A 13,783-nucleotide genomic window follows, 5' to 3' on the forward strand; every position below is an offset into this window, starting at 1 on the left:
TATTGTGAACAATGAAAGATGACACACGCCCAGAATTACAAAATTCATTCAATAATCCACCTGTCTCTCCAGCCCACTCCTCCTCCAGCTCATTGAAGACTAGATGTGTCTCCCAGTAGTCAGAGGGCTGTGCTCATAGTGAGGCAGGGGGGAGCTGGGAGGTCTCATTTGTGCTGCTGATGCTGATGCTGCTGTTGAGGACCATGTTCTGAGACAGAGGAAAAGATACTGCTCTCAGCTCATCACAGGGAGAGAGCCCCCTAGTCCACCTAGGGGCCAACCTGCCACATTCCGAGCATAACCACTGCTCTATAGACAGGAGCATGGCAGAGCTGGAGGTAAGGACTAGCAATTCTCTTTATCCTTGGGATGGAATAGGTTTTTTGTAAGTCTCTATAAATAAGGATTCTAATAGTATTTCACAGTTAGATATCAATAACATAATGAGTGGAGAGGAGCTGTAAAGAGGCTCAGGTGATATAGTCTAGGTATCTGCCGTGATATATAACATCTGTCAGTTGTAGTGCGAACGGAATTATCCGAACGTACATTACAGCGATTACCATTTAGCTATGCTGTAGATCACTGCTGCTTTTCTTCATTCTTGAACTTTTGAAGATAGTGATGCAAAGTGTGTGATTTCTTGCTAGGTATGTGTGATTCTATAATCAGGAATAAAGGAAACTTAATCTTTACAGAATTTAAATTGTTGTAGCTACACAAATATCAAACATTTCTAAACTATATGTACTATACCTATATTTATTTAAAATATATTTACAATCGGAAATGGTGCAATTTGCCATCAATGTTACGAGCTAATTCCCGTTTTATAAATGGTTGATCAGAGTCAATGTAGATAGGGTGACATCCAGTTGAGTAGACACTTGTAAAGGTCCTATTGAAACACAACTGGGGTGAAACAGCAAAAATTGGGGTGATGTATAGATTGCGTCTGTCCTAAAACGCTTTGTTGGGCTGTGATTTTTAAATGAGATTTACCAGATCAACACTGTATTTAGCATTTCGGCTTACAATCCAATCTAGGCACTGGTTCTATTGTGCAAGTACTGGTCTTAGTGCACTACAGTTCTCAGTGAGATCGCAACACTATAATTCTGTGGTATGTGCAAAACTTTTAGGCAGGTATAGAAGCAATGCTGCAAACAAATAGAAATGGTAATAGCTTATTTTTCATCAATTAAAGGGAACCTATCACCTTATCATGCTAGCCATAAGTAGTATGAATCAAAGCCTGACTGCACTATTGCAGCCTGGTATATTTTTCTCTGAAATGTTCTGGTGTTTCAGAGAAAATATAGTAAGAAGACCATGGCCAGCAACAAGAGTAGTCCATCGCCGCCTCCGGACAGCTTTTTCTTGCACCCCTGTAGTTGATTGACAAGTCTCTCCCATAGTAAAAGACCTATCACTTCACTTAACCAGCAGTGGGAAAAGCTGGCTGAGGTGGCATTCTAGTCTTCTAACTATATTTTCTCTGAAACGGGAGAGTGTTTTTGAAAAAAAGAATGATCAGTCCCTATGGAGAAGAGAAAAACAGATTTTTCTGATGATATTTTAAACATTTTTCCTATTTCCACTTGTACTATTGATTTATAGAAATAAAAATTAAAATGAAGTTTACTCTTTAAAAGAACTAAGCATTTTGGAGACCAAACCACAGATCTTCAGTGGATGTAGACTTGCACAAATTCTTCAAAATTTTTATATACTCCAACACTATACTCAATGATGTTGAGTTCAGGGCTCTGTAACACGGCCATATCATCACTTATAGGACTCGTTATCATTATTCATGGTGAAGATAGTTCTTAATTACATTGGTTTTATGTTTAGGGTTATTGTCCTGCAGAACAAAAAATGAGCTAGTCAGATGAATTTCTGGTGGTATTAGATAATGGATAAGAATCTACCTGTGCTTAATAGTATTGAGTACACAAAGAAATGTGCAACATTAAGGGTCACAGATATAATGGTTAGCAAGGAAATACAGTGCAGATGAAAGACATATCATACTTACTTCTCTATGGAATTGGAAGATTCTTAGCAATTCCATCAGCTCAGAACCGGCAGCAACCACTGGGGCCGAGCTACACCTATGTACTGTTCGGAAAAGTATACTCATGATCATTGGTTTACATGGGAGAATTGTGGCCAGAAAAACATACCTTTGACATGTAAAAAAGGCCAAGTGACTCAACTATGCACAACAACACAAAAACTGGAGTGCAGAATTAATGGTAGAAACTAGAAAGTGCTCTGGACTGATGAGTCAAAATGTGAAATATTTGACTTTAATAAAAGTTTACTGAAGTGCTAGAGAGCAGTACAATAATGAGTGTCTGCAGGCAAAAGGGAAGCATAGTGGAAGTTTTATGCATGTGTGGGGCCTGTGTTTGGGATTTGATCAAGAACAATGATGTCTTCAATGCTAAGAAATACAGGCAGAGATTTATCCATTATGCCATACCATCAGGAAGTCATGTGATTGGCTTCAAATTTATTTTGCAGCAGGATATCCAGTTAAGTCCATATATAATTGGACAGAGACAACATTTTTCTAATTTTGGTTATAGACATTACCACAAACAATTCAGATGCAGTTGAAGTTCAGAATTTCAGCTTTCATTTGAGGGTATCCACATTAAAATTGGATGAAGGGTTTAAGAGTTTCAGCTCCTTAACATGTGCCACCCTGTTTTTAAAGGGATGAAAAGTAATTGGACAATTGACTCCAAGGCTATTTCATGGACAGGCGTGGGCAATCCCTTCGTTATGTCATTCTCAATAAAGCAGATAAAAGGCCTGGAGTTGATTTGAGGTGTAGTGCTTGCATTTGGAAGGTTTTGCTGTGAAGTAAACATGCGGTCAAAGGAGCTCTCCATGCAGGTGAAACAAGCCATCCTTAAGCTGCGAAAACAGAAGAAAGCCCATCCGAGAAATTGCTAAAATATTAGGAGTGGCAAAATCTACAGTTTGGTATATCCTGAGAAAGAAAGAAAGCACTGGTGAACTCATCAATGCAAAAAGACCTGGGCGCTCACGGAAGACAACAGGGGTGGATGATCGCAGAATAATCTCCATGGTGAAGAGAAACCCCTTCTAAACAGCCAACCAAGTGAACAACACTCTCCAGGAGGTAGGCGTATCAATATCCAAATCTACCATAAAGAGAAGACTGCATGAAAGTAAATACAGAGGGTTCACTGCATGGTGAAAGCCACTCCTAAGCATCAAGAGTAAAAAGGCTACACTGGACTTTGCTAAAAAACATCTAAAAAAGCCAGCACAGTTCTGGAAGAAAATTCTTTGGACAGATGAAACCAAGATCAACTTCTACCAGAATGATGGAAATTGAAAAGTATGGTGAAGGCATGGTACAGCTCATGATCCAAAGCATACCACATCATCTGTAAAACATGGCGGAGGCAGTGTGATGGCTTGGGCATGCATGACTGCCAGTGGCACTGGGCCACTAGTGTTTATTGATGATGTGACACAGGACAGAAGCAGCCGAATGAATTCTTAAGTATTCAGAGACATACTGTGTGCTCAGATCCAGCCAAATGCAGCCAAACTGTTTGGTCGTCGTTTCATACTACAAATGGACAATGACCCAAAACATATAGCCAAAGCTACCCAGGAGTTTATTAAAGCAAAGAAGTGGAATATTCTTGAATGGCCAAGTCAGTCACCTGATTTCAACCTAATTGAGCATGCATTTCACTTGTTAAAGACTAATCTTCAGACAGAAAGGCCCACAAACAAACAGCAACTGAAAACCACCACAGTGAAGGCCTGGCAGAGCATCAAAAAGGAGGAAACACCGCGTCTGGTGATGTCCATGAGTTCAAGACTTCAGGCAGTCATTGCCAACAAAGGGTTTTCAACCAAGTATTAGAAATGAACATTTTATTTAAAATTATTTAATCTGTCCAATTACTTTTGGTCCCTTTAAAAACAGGATGGCACATGTTAAGGAGCTGAAACTCCTAAACCCTTCATCCAATTTTAATGTGGATACCCTCAAATGAAAGCTGAAAGTCTGAACTTCAACTGCATCTGAATTGTTTTGTTAAAAATTCATTGTGGTAATGTCTATAACCAAAATTAGAAAAATGTTGTCTCTGTCCAAATATATATGGACTTAACTGTAATAAGCCTAACATACAGTCTATGCCATTAAGAATTATCTTGAACATAAGGAAGAAGAATGAGTCCTGGAAATGATAATATGCCCCATCAGAGCCATGATCTCAGCAATACCAAGTCTGACTGGGATTACATAAAAAGGCAGAAGAATTGGTCCAAGCCTACATTCACAGAAGATCTGCGGTTAGTTATCTGAGATACTTGGAACAACCTCCCAGCCAATTTCCTTCAAAAACTGTGTGCAAGTGTAACAAGAAGAATTGATGCTGTTGTGATGGAAAAGGATGGTCACACCAAATAATGATTTCAATTTTGCTCATTCAACTTGAAATTTACTATTCATAACATAACATTAACTATTAACACAACTGTTTTTGAAAAGAAGTTGGAAAAGCTCCACATTTGGTATCTACTTGCCAGCATATTTATTGCCAGAAATGTATTGTATAGGTGTTACACTCTGTATTAGTTATGAAATTGGATTTATAGCTTATTTGTGAGGCACATTCTGAAGTTTATTGCAAATCAAATGTATCAGGTCAGATATCATTTAATGACTATAAAATATATTTTACTGTCCCCTTCAATTAGGAATCCCCTTTTAGCAGGAATGTAACACATAGTAGAAAAAATGCTTTAATATATAATATGCAATAAATGCTCTGGACTTATATTAAATAACGGTGAAGTGCTCCAATGTACATAACTATATTTTTATAACCAGGAGAAAGATTGGAGTAACGAATTAAAGAGTAAAAAAGTGCAAAATTTATTAGGAATCATTAAAATACACACTATAAAATTGCCAAACAGAACGGACACATAGGAATGTACCATATATACTCGAGTATAACCCGAGATTTTCAACCCATTTCTTGGGGCTGAAAGTCCCCCTCTCGGCTTATACTCGAGTCATGCCCGGGGATCGGCAGGTGAGGGGGGACGGGGGCTGTCTAATAATACTCACCTACTACTGGCACGGTCCCTGCAGGTCCCTGCTTCTTCCAGCGCTGCAGATTCTTCCTGTGCTGAGTGGTCACATGGTACCGCTCATTACAGTAATGAATATGCGGCTCCACCTCCCATAGAGGTGGAGCCACATATTCATTACTGTAATGAGCGGTAACTGTGACCGCTCAATACAGGAAGAATATGCAGCGCTGGAAAAACAGGGACTGCACAGCGCCAGCGGTAGGTGCGTATATGGAGAGGGGAGCGCAGCGCTGCACGATATTTACCGCTCTTCGTTCTGGTGCGGCTCCGTCTTCATCGTCCTCTGGCTGTGACGCTCAGGTCAGAGGGCGTGGTGACGTAGTCAGTGCACGCCCTCTGCTGAACGTCAGTGCTGAAGACGGAGCCGCACGAGGAGCAGGTAGCTATTAAAAGTGTCGGGGGTCCTGAGCGAAGAGAGGTGAGTATGTGATTTTTTTTTTTATCGCAGCAAAAGCATATGGGGCAAGTCACTGTATGGAGCATCTTATGGGGCCATAACACTTGTGCAGCACTATAAGGGGCAAGTCACTGTATGGAGCATCTTATGGGGCCATAACGCTTGTGCAGCATTATATGGGGAAAGTGACTGTATGGAGCATCTTATGGGGCCATAACGCTTGTGCAGCATTATATGGGGCAAGTGACTGTATGGATGATCTTATGGGGCCATAACGTTTGTGCAGCATTATATGGGGCAAGTGTCTGTATGGAGCATCTTATGGGGCCATAACACTTGTGCAGCATTATATGGGGCAAGTGACTGTATGGAGCATCTTATGGGGCCATAACGCTTGTGCAGCATTATATGGGGCAAGTGACTGTATGGAGCATCTTATGGGGCCATAACGCTTGTGCAGCCTTATATGGGGCAAGTGACTGTATGGAGCATCTTATAGGGCCATAACGCTTGTGCAGCATTATATGGGGCAAGTGACTGTATGGAGTATCTTATGGGGCCATAACGCTTGTGCAGCACTATATAGGGCAAATATCTCTATGGAGCATCTTATGGGGCCCTTATTACCCTTTATGCAGGATTATATGGGGCATATTTTCATATGGAGCATCTAATGGGGCCCATCAAACTTTATGGAGCATTATATGGGGCTCCTGATTCAATATGGATATTCAAAAACACTTAACCTACTGATGTCTCAATTAATTTTACTTTTATTGGTATCTATTTTTACCTTTGACATTTACCGGTAGCTGCTGCATTTTCCACCCTAGGCTTATACTCGAGTCATTAAGTTTTCCCAGTTTTTTGTGGCAAAATTAGGGGGGTCGGCTTATACACGGGTCGGCTTATACTCGAGTATATACGGTACATAATGGTAATGTGCACATGGTAATAGATCATAAGGTAATGCATCTACTAAGACTGGATGCTAGCATATTGCAAGGTAAGTCAAGCCAGGTGAGGTACACTCGAGTCATTGCCTATGAAACAAAAGAGGGCTATATAATGATTTAGAGGCAAGACTTACCAAAACTTTGTGCACAAGACCAGCAAGATGACAATCGACCCTAAATGATGGCGGGTAACCCCATCATTTAGGGTCGATTGTCATCTTGCATTTAATATGCAACTGGGTTTTTCTTCTCAATGTATATAACTATAATGTATAAAAAATGTCTTTCATAAATGACTCTATCGTCTACTGCTCTTTAGTAATTAGAAATATCCTTTGTTGCAGTACAAATAAATCATGTTTATATGTGACTTTGTCACTTTACTTAAGCAAAGAACTGAAATGATATGGTGTATTGATTATACTTTGACACCTTCTAGACTTTTGCAATGGTAGTCATTTAGATATTTTCTCCTATGTAATTATTGTGCATATTTTGTCATAGGAGAGCTGCAGTATTCTCTGCATACATAAATATCTATAATTTCAGGCTGATTTTATAAAGATTTGTAAAAGAGAAAATTATATTTGCGCTAAGAAACTGAGAACATCTAAAGAAAAAAAAATCCAACCTAATATTGGAATAAAAGTATGCAATATAAAAGGAAGAGAAAACCTTGATACTCAGCTAAAACCAAAAAAGAAAATATCAAATTACCTCTCTGAAAAAGGATAGCGGCGTACGAATGATGATCCCAACGATGATCCCAACTGAGAGCAGTTCTTATGGTGTGTAGGTCCTCTTCTTTGAACGTGGTTCAATGTCCACCATGGTATGACATCATAACCAGAGTCCAGAGCAAGGGAAAAAAAGAAAAATGATACCCAAGAAGTTGGGGCGCCGTTCCGGACGGTAGCAGACGGCCCTCTGGGAAATATTAAGCTATCAGCATTGTCCTCATCTTCTCTAGATGGAGACCATTGGATAAAATGAGGCAATTGAGGCAGGAATAGAGGTCTATCCTCCTCAGTGATGCACCCCACCTTTGTCTTCGACACAATAATAGCCAGAGATTGATTAGGAGACCATGTGGGTAATTAAATAAAAAGGTCTTCATGAGGGAATGTCACACCAGTTTTACTCTTGTAATTATGGTTTTGGTTGGCGGAATGTATGGTAGCTAGACCCCCCTAGTCTTCATACCAGGTACTCTAACAGCTTGGCATTATATTGATTTGATGATGAAATTAGTGGAATGGAAATTTCTCCAAAGTGTCCCAGGTGCCGTTTTTCAACATAATACCAGGCCTCATATTTCCTATACTGTTATAAGCAATCTGTGTGACCTAATAGTGCTACAATGGCCTGCAGCGTCTCCAAATTTGTGTCCTGTCAGGGACATTATTGGTCAACATCTGCAAAGGGAGCTGCAAGCAGTAGTTCTGATGGTGTGCTATGCTGATTGCCCTTGGGTAAGCAATACACTCTTCAAACAACAACCTCATTGATAACATGCCAAGAAGTGCATGTTTTTCTGCTTGTGTCGCCCATACATGATACCTGGTAAATCAAGATGTTTTGAAATTTTGTTTCCGTTTTTTCATCATTGGCACATTATTAACATGTCTATCGATCATGTGATTTCTATAATTGGACAAATTGTCCTTAGTGCTGCAATTTCAGTGTTGAGCAGTGTATTATGCAACAACTGAAGATCAATGGGTTGAAGACTAATATAAGGTACATAAGGCTAGGTTCAGATTGCGTTAGAGCAATCCGTTTAGCGCTAAGCGCTAGCGGGTTGCGCTAACGCAATGTGATTTTCGGGGTCGCGTTTAACGTCCCCACTCTCGCAGATCCCTGATCTGCGAGAGCGGGGAACGGACCTCGGGCGCGCCGCGGACGCTGCAAGCAGCGTCCGCGGCGCGCTACAAAACACCGGCACATCGCTAGCGCGTGCCGAAAATGGCACGCGCTAGCGATGCGCGTTCCCATTGCCTTGAATGGGCGCGCTAACGGACGCGTTGCACGGCGTTAATTTCGCCGTGCAACGCTGTCCGTTAAACGCGATCCCATAACGCAATGGGAACCCAGCCTAATTTAAAAATACCTTAAAGGTAATCTGTAATCTCATTTTTCGTATATAAGTTGCAGCCACCGCCATCAGGGGCTTATCTACAGCATTCTGTAATGCTGTAGATAAGCCCCCCGATATAACCTGAAAGATAAGAAAAACAAGTTAGATTATACTCACCTGGGGGGAGGTCCGCTGCGGTCCGGTCCGAGGGGCGTCGCGGTCCAGGTCTGGTGCCTCCTATCTTCATGCAATGACGTCCTCTTCCTTGCTTCCTGTTGCGGCTCCTGTGCAGGCCTACTTTATCTGCCCTGTTGAGGGCAGAGCAAAGTACTGCAGGGCACAGGCACCGGGAAAGGTCTGAAAAGCCCAGCGCCTGCGCATTGCACAGACCACCGCCGCCCTGTCCCACAGAGCACTGCCACCCCACAGGCCACCACAGCCCCACAGAGCACCGCAGCCACACAGGCCACTTAAACCCCACAGAGCACCACAGCCCCACAGGCCACCGCAGCCCCACAGAGCACCCCCACCCTACAGAGCACCTGTTGCAAAATGCCAGTGGAGCCCCGCCACACCACAGAGCAGCACTACCTCACCAGCCTGAGATGGGATTTCCCGGAGGCCTCCACACCAGCCTGGGCCATCGAACAACCCCTGTGACCACTCCTCTACCTGTGCCGAAACCCATCCCCGGTAAGCTGAATTTGGACTGTAAGATTGACCCCCATTTGACACATTTTATTTTCCTTCTGAAAATTTGGGGTGTGTCTGAAAAATATGGTTTATTGGTGCATCCCTATTGTACATTTGAAAGCATTGTTTATTATTTCTCTTGGGCAATGTTGTTACGTGAATCTTCTTTTTAGAATGCAAGCTTTTTTCAATAATTAGAATTATCTGTGCAATTTTTTCTCAGACACGCTCTGAGAGAATGCTGGCTGCAGTGCACGATAAAACCTCCAAGGTTTGTGAGGCGAGCTCAGGCCACTCATCCATTTTGGAAAACCAAAATGTGAAAGGGTCCAAACCTCCCTGATAGTATTAATATTCATTTCTAGATACTCCTGCACCATCCTGTCTATTCATTCACCACGTGTAAGACTTTGACTCTGTTGTGCTGATGCCCGAGTTGGTCTTAAAAAAGTTTCAAAGGACTCACAGAAATTGCTTCTTCCACTCACACCACTGCTGCTGCTAATGTTTTGGTGTTGACAAATTGACGTGCCGGAGGTTGGAAGTCAAAAGCTGCAAAGCAAATTGTGTGATTCACTGCTGTTTTGTGGAAAAGCTCTCTTCTGGTTGTGTAAAAGCGTGGTTCGATACTCCAGCATTTGGATCTGGCAAAATTTGGTTTTATAATGTGGATCTAACAGAGTGGCAACCCAGTAGTCAGCAATATTCCTATTCATAACTATACGGGGATCATGTTGCAGATAATGCAGCAAGAAGGCACTCATAGGTCGGGTTCTACCATGAGGTCCAAGCCCATGCTGTCTTGGTGGCTGGGTAACAATGAGGCTTTCTTCCCCTCCTGCCAACCATGAACAACAGAGAGAAGAGGATTATTCTCATCATCTGTCAGTTGCTCGCCCATCACCTCTTCCGCCTCCATTTGTTCCCCGGATATTGCACCTTTGATAACAGTTTGTCTGTTATCACCAGCCCCCCTTGATCACAGTAATCCACCCTCCCTTGGCAACCGGCCTGTGTGACGATAGTCTTGAACTTAGAGACAATGTTATCCCTTCCGCATCCTCCTCTGTTTCCTCCTCTTCCTCTGGGACCACCATCTCCTCCCACAGGCTATTCAAAGTTTACTCCTGCATATAGATGATCAGAATAGTGATGCTGATGATGGTGTCATCAGCGCTAACCATCTTAGTAGCCATTTGGAAACTGTGCAGAAGATTGCAGAGGTCCTTAATCTGTGCCCACTCTGTAAACGTGGCATGAGCCACGTCCATACTGCTTTGGCCCAGGCTATACGACATGACATACTGCATCAGGGCTTGCTGATGCTGCCACAGTCACTGCAACATGTGCAGAGTGAAATTTCACCGTGTTGGCACATCGCATATCAACTTATTAACTGGCATGGACAAAGACCTCTGTATCAAAGCAAGTCAAATACCTGAGGGAAGAGAACGGCAGAAATGAGCACACATCTTATGTGTGCGGCGCCCCAGTGTCCTGGTCGTCGCAGTGATGTCATTATCTTTTCAGGGGAGAAGTGATGTCATGTCTAAAGGCAATGAAAGACAACCACATTCAGGTATCACACACATGCAACATGTTCACATTCCAGACCATAAGGGGGAGCTCTATGCCTGTTTAGGGTGAGCTTCCCTAATTACATCCTGATCTGGAGAGAAAAGGAGTTCAGTTCCTGTCAGGCAGTCAGAAGGAGAGGAGCTCTGCTGGCATGACGTGCTGCAACTCCTGGGAAAAGACACTAAAAGGTGAACATACTGCAGAGAGTGTGCAGGAAAGCAGAGCACAGGAAAGAAATACCAGAGGGAGATCAGCCAGGAACCAGCTGCTCCTTTCTGAGGCGCAGAAGCCGGTAGCCAGGAACACCGAGGGAGCAACTGTCTCTAAGCCTTGCTCCAGAGACAGGCAGGACAGCCAATTTCAGGTTGACTGCCCGACCTTAATACCTAAGAAGACACGGTGGCAACTTGTGAGGGTCGGGGCATCTCTAGGGTCCCTATAAACAAGCCCCAGGTCATCAGTCATACGGGTTTGTCCTATCCACACCATCTGGGGGACAGAGAGGAAGAAATAACATATAGAACATCTACAAGAGTTGTGAGGACCTTACCGAGAAGCTCAGCAGGGAGGTACTACAACACACAGGCGCTAGAAAGAAGGCTACTGATTTCCCACCTGGATAAGGGGACTCTGGAATTGCCTTCAGACCGACCGGACTCTGCCTGCCCTGTCATCTGGTGCTCTGGGCTGAGGATACTATCTGAAGTCTTCAGTAAACAAGGTAAAAGACTGCAAACCTGTCTCCTCGTTCTTTACTGCACCTTTCCAATATATAAACTCTTTTACTGGACACCTCTGAGGGCCACGGACTGGGTCAGCCACCGTGACATTCCCCGAACCGCAGGACTCGGTGCCGAGTACCCCATTGCTCTACTCTGGGGATGATCCATGTGCTTTCTGTAGCAGTTCACTCAGGCCAAGATAGTGGCAGAGAAAATGTTGTACCACCAGGTTGAGGATGTGAGCCATGCAAGGCACTTGTGTGAGCTTGCCTTGCCGTAGGGCTGCCACCAGGTTTGCACCGTTATTGGACACAGGTTTCCCTGGATGCAGGTTCATCGGAGACAGCCATTGATCAAACTCAGCTGTATGACTGCAATCTCCAAGGCATATCAGTTTTAATACTGCCTGATTGCAATGAGTCCTGACCGACAGTACAGAGGTGGTGGGGATTCCCTCTGAACTGTTGGAGCACGTGTCTCATTAAAGCAGAGGTTGAGGGCGCAGATGGAGGCCCTAGAGCATATAGAAGAATAGGCAGAAGCAGTGGAGGAAGTGTTAAATGTAGAGGTTTGTCCTGCAAGCCTTGGAGATTCCAAGACTTGTGGAGCAGCACCGGGCCCCACAGCCACCAGAGTCACTCAGAGCCCAGTTAGCAAGATGTAACGTGCTTGGCCATGCTTACTCGTCCAAGTGTCTGTGGTGAAATGCACCCTGGCAGACATTTAGTCAAGGAAACAGTGATGTTGTCTGCGACATGCTGGTTTAGTGCAAGCACAGCTATCTTAGAAAAGTAATGGTGACTAGGCAATTGGTACTGGGGGAATACAACAGACCTTCAGCTTTTGGAGACTGTCTGTTTCTACCAGGTGGAAATGCAGCATTTCTGTAGCCAACAGATTGGAGATGGTGGAGTTTAATCTCTTAATTTTGTCATGCGTAGGAGGAAGCAATCTTTTACATGACCACAACTGTGGAACCCCTGGCTGGTTGCAATTCTGAGAAAGGGCAGACTATGGTGAACCAGACAAACTGCTGGACTGTGAGAGAGGTGCAGGCGGAGATGTTACAGTGTATTGAGAAAGTTGTAGTGTGCTTGTTCTCTGAGAACGGTCAAATACAGCATGTCCTCTTCCATTACAGCTGATGCCGGGCTTTCAGTCAGCGTGACTGGAGCGGATAAAGAACCCAAGGTTCTGCGGTCGAAGACCTGTGTCTCAATAGTTGGCACAGTAACAGAGGAGGAGGAAGAAGCAGCAGATGCCATTGATGGGGCAGCTGATGGTTTTTGAGGTCCGCATCTTTGCGCTGTGGGATTCCCACAGTAACGCATGTTGATTGCGCATGTGAAGGGTAATACATGTGTTAGTCAAATTATTGTACTTTTTACCAGTTGTTTTTTTTTGCAAAGTTGGCAGATTCCGTGAGTTGGCTCATCCTTTGCAGTGTGAAAAAGGCCAAGGCTAGGCAACTTGTGCTGCACCTGCAAGCTGCAGACCCGCGGATGCTGCTGGTCACAGCCACAGTTGTCGCTGAGGATGCATTGCTCATCGTGACTGCATCACTACATGTCAGTGATGTACGGCGCAGCATAATCTCATCTTCCTCCTCAGATGACCTTCTCAGCTGTGTACCTCTATGTTCACACCAACTGGGATCTAACACCTCATCATCATCATAATTCTATGTGTAATCACATTCCTCGCCCTTGTAGTCACCTTCCTCCTATTCATGCCCTGACGGCACAGTACATTCCCCGTGAACCTCAGATATTTGAGTCTCATCAGGATCCCTTTCCCCACAGGGGTTAACATCTGATGATGAGGGTCAGGATGCTGTTCAGATCCTACTTTGTTCTGCCCTGGATCCAAGCTAAAAAAAATTTATGAATCACTGCAGATTTCCTCATCTAGACTCTGTGAAGCTTTTGAGTACACTTCTGATGATCATTTCATAGAATGTGTGAACAGCTCTTCTGATTCACCCATCTGTGGTTCCGTGCAGTCGGTTGTACGGTTGGAGAGTTGGGACGCTGGAGAAGCAAGGAGAATTTGGGTGCCACCTCTGTGGACTGTAGTGGATGTGATGTTGAGGTGGAGGAATAGAGGCTACTTGAAGCTGCGCTTGCCATTCACTCGAGCACATGTTCCTTCCGGCCTCATCAACAAGGCTTACCGCTGTGTGCCTGTCAAAAGA

At 43.7% G+C, this 13,783-nt stretch overlaps 1 protein-coding gene across 1 annotated transcript in view; it reads left to right on the plus strand.

The window, feature by feature from the left end:
- The first annotated feature begins 222 nt into the window (after positions 1-222).
- Positions 223-13,783, plus strand: part of LOC138658225 (melanopsin-B-like) — a 297,854-nt gene continuing 284,293 nt past the window's right edge. Inside the window, exon 1 of the mRNA XM_069745729.1 lies at positions 223-338. Coding sequence (XP_069601830.1) covers positions 324-338 — 15 coding nt within the window. The 5' untranslated portion in view covers positions 223-323. The remainder of the gene's footprint in view (positions 339-13,783) is intronic.

The sequence above is a fragment of the Ranitomeya imitator genome, chromosome 1 (assembly GCF_032444005.1).
Source record: "Ranitomeya imitator isolate aRanImi1 chromosome 1, aRanImi1.pri, whole genome shotgun sequence".
Classification (NCBI taxonomy): Eukaryota; Metazoa; Chordata; class Amphibia; order Anura; family Dendrobatidae; genus Ranitomeya; species Ranitomeya imitator.